Here is a 6,041-nt window from a genome sequence, read left to right as displayed (position 1 = left end):
GTTTCATAGAAGTTTATCACTAAAGGAGAAGTTATATATATATATATATATATATATATATATATATATATATATATATATATATGAATGAGTTATATTGTAAACAGTAATTTTACCATAACCCGGATTCATTATTTCACGTTTACAGCATAGAATGTTGAATCTTAATATAAAAGTAGTTTCAATGTTTTTTATGGTCCATATAATATTATATGGTTTATATAATTAACTAGTTGTACCAGTATACAGCTAGATAAAAGCTAGGTAAAAGAAAATGTCATGCTCTGCAGGATGGTTGAAATAAGCAAATATCAAAGAATCGTTTGTTTTAATAACAAAACGATATATTTGTTTTTCCATGTAATTAAATCCAACTAAATAATATAATTTTTTTGCGTTTACAGGCATATGGTGAGTGTATAATCCAGTAATAATAATCATTACTGTCTTTATATGTATATATATATATATATATATATTACAAGTGATTTTACTCCATGTATTCATTTTTATGAATAATATAATGTTTTATTTTTGGTTGGATTGAGTATTTGCAGGGCTGGATTGGGGATATAGTAAAAGTTGGAAGAGATCTCATCGATTTCTTCATGATACTTGTCGACCACAGTGAACGAAGCTTCGCAAAAACCTTAACGAATTTTATCAAAGAGTGAGTACAACTGGTCTTGGCTGAGAGAGCTATTTATGGCTTAGCGGCTTATTTTTACTTTATCGTCTTGATTACTGCGTACTATCCTTGCAGTTAGTAAAAAAAAAAAGTAGCTGATTTTTGTTTTCATTATTATTAGTAAGAAAAGCTATTTTTTTTCTGATTGTTGTTTCAGTGATGTTAAAAAACTCAGGGAAGTACACGGAGCATTTACAAAGATCTCGTCGGAACTGGATGGCTCCCTGCAACGCCATGCGCAGCTTCCCAAGTAACTTATTTTGAATTCGACTATTGAGTCCAACTTTATTAATTTATTGTTTATTTGTTTTTAGTGGTATTACACTCCAACCAGTGAAGAAGGACGATGAGATTTGTTTCAATCTGACAGGGATAGATGTCGATTGTGTTATTCGTTGGAGTTGGAACGAGGGTAGACATACACAGGCCATTGATGCTTACCATGTGAAACACAATTGTATTACTGCCATTTCAATCTCTACGCTACTTATCTTCGATCCAATTAGCCGGTCCAGAATTGAGGCCAAATTCAAACACGGATTGTGTTTGTTCCATAGCTTATTTTTCCGTGTCCGATGGATATATGTAGCATAATTTATAATTTAAAAGTTGACAACTTGAAGGCTTTTGTTTTACTTTAAATAAACAATTTATGTTCTTTTTATGAATGTTGTTCGCAGAAACAAGAGCGTCGAGCTCGAGGAGACGGGGAAGTTGCTCACGGCGAATAGAACTTGCTTTCAGCACACAGCTCTCGAATACGTCGGAATGCTCAGTCGCGTGCAGGCTGCCAAACGACACAAGGTACGTTGGATGCGATGCGCCCCTGTCATTAGCCTGCTAGTAAAAGTATTTTCAACATGATTATCGTGTTAGTTACAACATGGCATCATGATCGTTTTCACGAAGAGCGGGTCCTGGGCTCTTAAAACGAATATGTACCGATACTAAGTGATCTTTACGTTGACTGTAGATGATGGAAGCGTTGCTTGGCCAAATGCACGCCATACGTACATTTCATTCGCAGGCATTAAAAACATTCGCTGAATACGAAGCACCGCTCGAGGGTGCGTCGAAGCACTTTGCTGATATGCGAATGAGCTATGAACGGGAATGTATGACCCTTTCAAAGGTAAGAAACAGTCGAAAAGAAGTCTATTTACCATAATATTTTATGCAGCTAGCCAATTACTACTGACAGTAATAGCCCAAGGTAAAAATGCTAGTCTTTACGCTTACATAGAGAGTACCATATACCCGTCGTTATTAGAAGAAATATATTATAGAATGTTTCTTATTCGAGGTGTCTACTACATACTAGATGCGCTACTCTAATTCTCTTAGCAAAAATTTCCTATGTAAAAACTTAGCATACTCTTTAATTATACAATGATGTTGACTCATGAATGAGGTGAGTGTTGACTTAACTAGTGCATAATATGGATAAGAAAATTAGTAATAATAAATCTGTGACTCCGACTGTCTTAAGGCAGCCTTGCCTATTACCGCGTAATCGACTATTGTTTACAGTGTGCACAAGATACTCGGCGTGGCCCGCCTCAACAGCTCTGTCCTGTGAGTATTAACCAAACATCGAAGGTCTATTGAGCATATTCGTAGTGCTTTCAGCCGGTCGCATTACTTGTCCCGAATTTAAACGTGCCAATTTATTGTCTGCACAGCATTTCTGCGCTGTTTCTCTACCGTTCTTTGGTCAGTAACTTTTTAGCTTAAGTAAATTCAAATTTGCTACGTTGGTTGCAGTCAAGCTTTTTATTTCCTGTCTTCATCGTCGGTTGCGCGGGGTTTTTTGATTTTGACGTGAAGACGTTCGTTTATTTTTCCTGTCATGGTGAACAAGGGCGGCCAACGGGCTTTAAATGTGCAGGACGCCTCGCTTCCTTCGCTGAATTGCCAACGAATATTTCGCCATTTGGAGAATCAAAGCTAATAAGCGTGTATCGTATATTTCTGTGTTTCCCATTAAATCACTGTGTATACGTTAAAGGGTTTACCTTTTTAAATATCTGATGTTTACAACAAAATTTCGACAATAGTTGTCATATAATGTAACGTCTCAAAAAATGACATTCTATATTTTTGTTTAGCATATGCTCGAAATTCCCCTAGGTAGTATATCTCCATAAAGAACCACACTGTATATACGCTGTTCTATTACGCCCGCATCCACAGCGAACTTTTTTGTTTTTTAAATGGAACCATTTAAAAATAAATGTTCCGTCATGTGTAACAGTATTCCTCATAACTTAAACACAGTCCACAAGTTGACTTCGAGGACCTTGGCATAAACCGGAGAGGACTGCTAAGTTTGTTTCTCTCATATGTCATCGTTCACTGACATGAGATGAAATAACCTGTGCCATCGGAGTTTTCTTGCTGGATGCGTAGAAATAATAATTTTTTTTTCTAAACTACGTCGCTTTTCGTGTAGAATAAATTCGACATCCCCTTCATACCGCGAGTAAATCACTTACTTTCGATACTAATGTACCGATATAATCCTACGTGTCAGTGTCTGTAAATCACTATGCTTTGTGCTTCTAGCCATTTGCGCGGGTTGCAGGCTATAGCCTAGATCTAATTTACTTTGAAAAGTTTTACGCTTATTTTACTGTCGTTTTTTTCCGGCTAAATTCAATCTCTTTGAATTTTAAAGCCTCGTCAAAAATTGTGCATTCGCTGTTGCTTGCCTGCTTCAGGAAGTTGAAACGTACCTTCGGCAGGTTACCGGAGAGCCACACTGTCCGGCAAGCGGAGGTCCCACAGGACATCAGCTTGAGGGGTATCTGTTCAAACGGACAACGAATGCGTTCAAAACGTGGAACAGGCGGTGGTTCGTTCTTGATAATGGGTCTTTATCGTATGTGTAAGTCAGCCTCTAGTGTAATTATTGGCAAGACGGTCATTCGGCCAAAGAAAATCTATCGAATTTTAGTACGATCAAGGAATTGTTGTTGACGGGTTCGGATGAGCCAGTTGTCGTTGCTGGAATTGCAATAAAAAATGGAGAACTCACTGTAAACATTAAAAAGTATTGCTAGCCTAGGCAGCACACGCTCTTGGATGAACATGATGCCTTGCAGTTGTATGATGAGCTAAGGATATAGTAACTGTTCATTTACTAGCTTTCTTAATCTGCAAGCCATCATATCATCTATTGCAGAAAACGTGATGGAGACCCAAGGGATGTGACAGTCATGGAGCACGATTTGAGATTATGTACAGTTAAGGAGATTTTAGATGGCGAGCGACGCTTCTGTTTCGAGGTACGTCTGCTAATTACCAACATTACCATAAGGCTATTTTACTAGTGTAATAGATAAATCAAAAGTGGTTTTTATTTTAGCGATTTTGCCGATTAAAGTGAGTCCGTACTACCGACAGGTATGGGTGCAATATTTGCAAGTGACGAATTGCACTTCCATGCAAACTTTCTATATAGAGGCAATATTTCGTACGTATACTATGCTCTAAATACATCCTGTGTATTTTAATTCTATGCGTTTCCATGTGCCGTTCTACGATCTTGATTAGGTACTGTCTCCGCACAAAACCCACGCATTGCAAGCCGACTCGGAAAAAGCACAAAAGATGTGGGTTGAAGCACTGAAGCAAGGTACGTATCTAGATTCTAAAAGTTACTCTAGATGTCTACTATTGTAGCTGTTGCTATAATAGTTGCATGCAAGTTGTTATGAGAAACCTAAAATAACTGTGACCTATGCTTTCGGGTGGGGTGTCGGGGACAGTCGGCCAGGTGCTGCGCCAGGACATGTGCCGTAGTTTCTCTAAATAGAGTTGTTCGTGGGTTTGTTATTAATGAATGAATATTATTTCCTCGCGTAACCTTCCAAACGTCAGCCGTCAACAGTCGACGACTGGCAATGACCACAGAATACGATTGAAAGTAGCTGTATAACTGTCTGTGATCACTGATGATCAAATTCGCAAGACGATGGAACAGTTATAGATAATATTAGAAAGAACGCTGCAGTACTTTGTGTGCGATACGAGTATCTCTTTGACTAACTTAATATTATAAACAATATAATATAAACACCTAATTTTGCTATGGGGATTATGCCCGATGGAACCGTTTATATGTTTTCAGGTATTAACAACGCACACAACCAGAATGAGGCGCACGCTAAGCGGCTTGCGTCATCCTCGGAGTTTCTCGCTGCACCTGGTAATGAGAGGTAAGAAAGTCTACTTCTCTGATATTAACTTCGATGTACTTCAATGGAGTTAGACGGCAAATAGAATAGCTTTACATATATATATATATATATATATATATATATATATAGCAGAAGAGTTTTATTGAATGAAAAAAATTTGGTTCTTTAGGTGTGTCGACTGTGGAGCTAAAAATCCGGAATGGGCTAGTGTAAATCTGGGCGCAACTCTTTGTATTCAATGTTCGGGTATCCACCGTTCACTCGGGGTGCACATCTCTAAAGTAAGTTTTAAAGAGATTACTATTCGGTTGACGACAACAGGTGCAACCCCAAATATTATCGCAGTCGGAAATGCTCTATTTAGCCTAAACGAATTTGTTTGTCTCGCTGCCATTCTCATCGTACAGAAAATCTTCTGATTTGAGGTATGAATTCTTTCCTGAAATCCTGACAAATCAACACACGTCAACTATATAAGATATCTCATATGATATGAAATATGTATTATACTTATTGCACAGTCACAATTTTCAAGATATTTTCGTTCGTTATTTTCTAAAAAAACGCCCAAATCAACTACAGGTTCGGTCGTTGAAGCTCGATTCGTGGGAAGAAGATACCATGAGAATTATGGAGCGATTAGGAAATGATGCCGTGAACAAGGTAAGATATTCTCCCGTCGTGTTACAGGCTTCAGTAACATAAGAAGCCATGAAAATAACACACTTTATTACGGGTTCATGACGAGTGTTAATACTCGCTCGTTAATAGGCAAAGAAATTTTCGACTATTGCGTCCCTCTCGCAGCATTCGCTTGAACGTTTCCACCGCTGCGGGTGTACGTTTGAAGACTGTCAAAGAACGCTATTCTCAGTCGCCATCCAGGAATATCTGTGTAAACATTTTTTTCTTCCGTTAATTTAAGTAATACCATTATGTTACGTTACGCGTTCTAGTTAAGAATTTTGCATATGAACTTCTTCAGCAGCTTTTAGAGCCATGGCCCAAGCTTCTATTAAGCCTGTACTCCACACTGGTAAAGTGTACGTCGAATGTACAAACGAACATATTGTTTATGCAATTGTGTGTACAGTTGAATCTTCAACTGGGAATGACTATAATTTCGGTCATATGGGCGCTGTATTTTAACT

The 6,041-nt window shown here is 37.9% G+C and overlaps 1 protein-coding gene across 5 annotated transcripts in view; it reads left to right on the top strand.

Moving 5' to 3' along the window:
- The window catches only part of CenB1A (Centaurin beta 1A), a 28,221-nt gene that overhangs the window by 13,826 nt on the left and 8,354 nt on the right, over positions 1–6,041 (top strand). For 3 of the 5 annotated variants that reach the window (XM_022841691.2, XM_022841692.2, XM_086970403.1), the window contains exons 4-14: positions 558–670; positions 846–938; positions 1,369–1,492; positions 1,662–1,820; positions 2,219–2,263; positions 3,409–3,575; positions 3,873–3,975; positions 4,244–4,325; positions 4,821–4,908; positions 5,060–5,171; positions 5,473–5,553. In XM_022841691.2, coding sequence (XP_022697426.1) covers positions 558–670; positions 846–938; positions 1,369–1,492; positions 1,662–1,820; positions 2,219–2,263; positions 3,409–3,575; positions 3,873–3,975; positions 4,244–4,325; positions 4,821–4,908; positions 5,060–5,171; positions 5,473–5,553 — 1,167 coding nt within the window. The remainder of the gene's footprint in view (positions 1–557; positions 671–845; positions 939–1,368; positions 1,493–1,661; positions 1,821–2,218; positions 2,264–3,408; positions 3,576–3,872; positions 3,976–4,243; positions 4,326–4,820; positions 4,909–5,059; positions 5,172–5,472; positions 5,554–6,041) is intronic. The other 2 variants (XM_022841695.2, XM_022841693.2) reach the window with 2 other exon arrangements.

The sequence above is a fragment of the Varroa jacobsoni genome, unplaced genomic scaffold (genome assembly GCF_002532875.2).
Source record: "Varroa jacobsoni isolate VJ856 unplaced genomic scaffold, vjacob_1.0 scaffold_945, whole genome shotgun sequence".
Lineage (NCBI taxonomy): Eukaryota > Metazoa > Arthropoda > Arachnida > Mesostigmata > Varroidae > Varroa > Varroa jacobsoni.
This window is presented reverse-complemented; position numbering and strand designations above follow the sequence as displayed.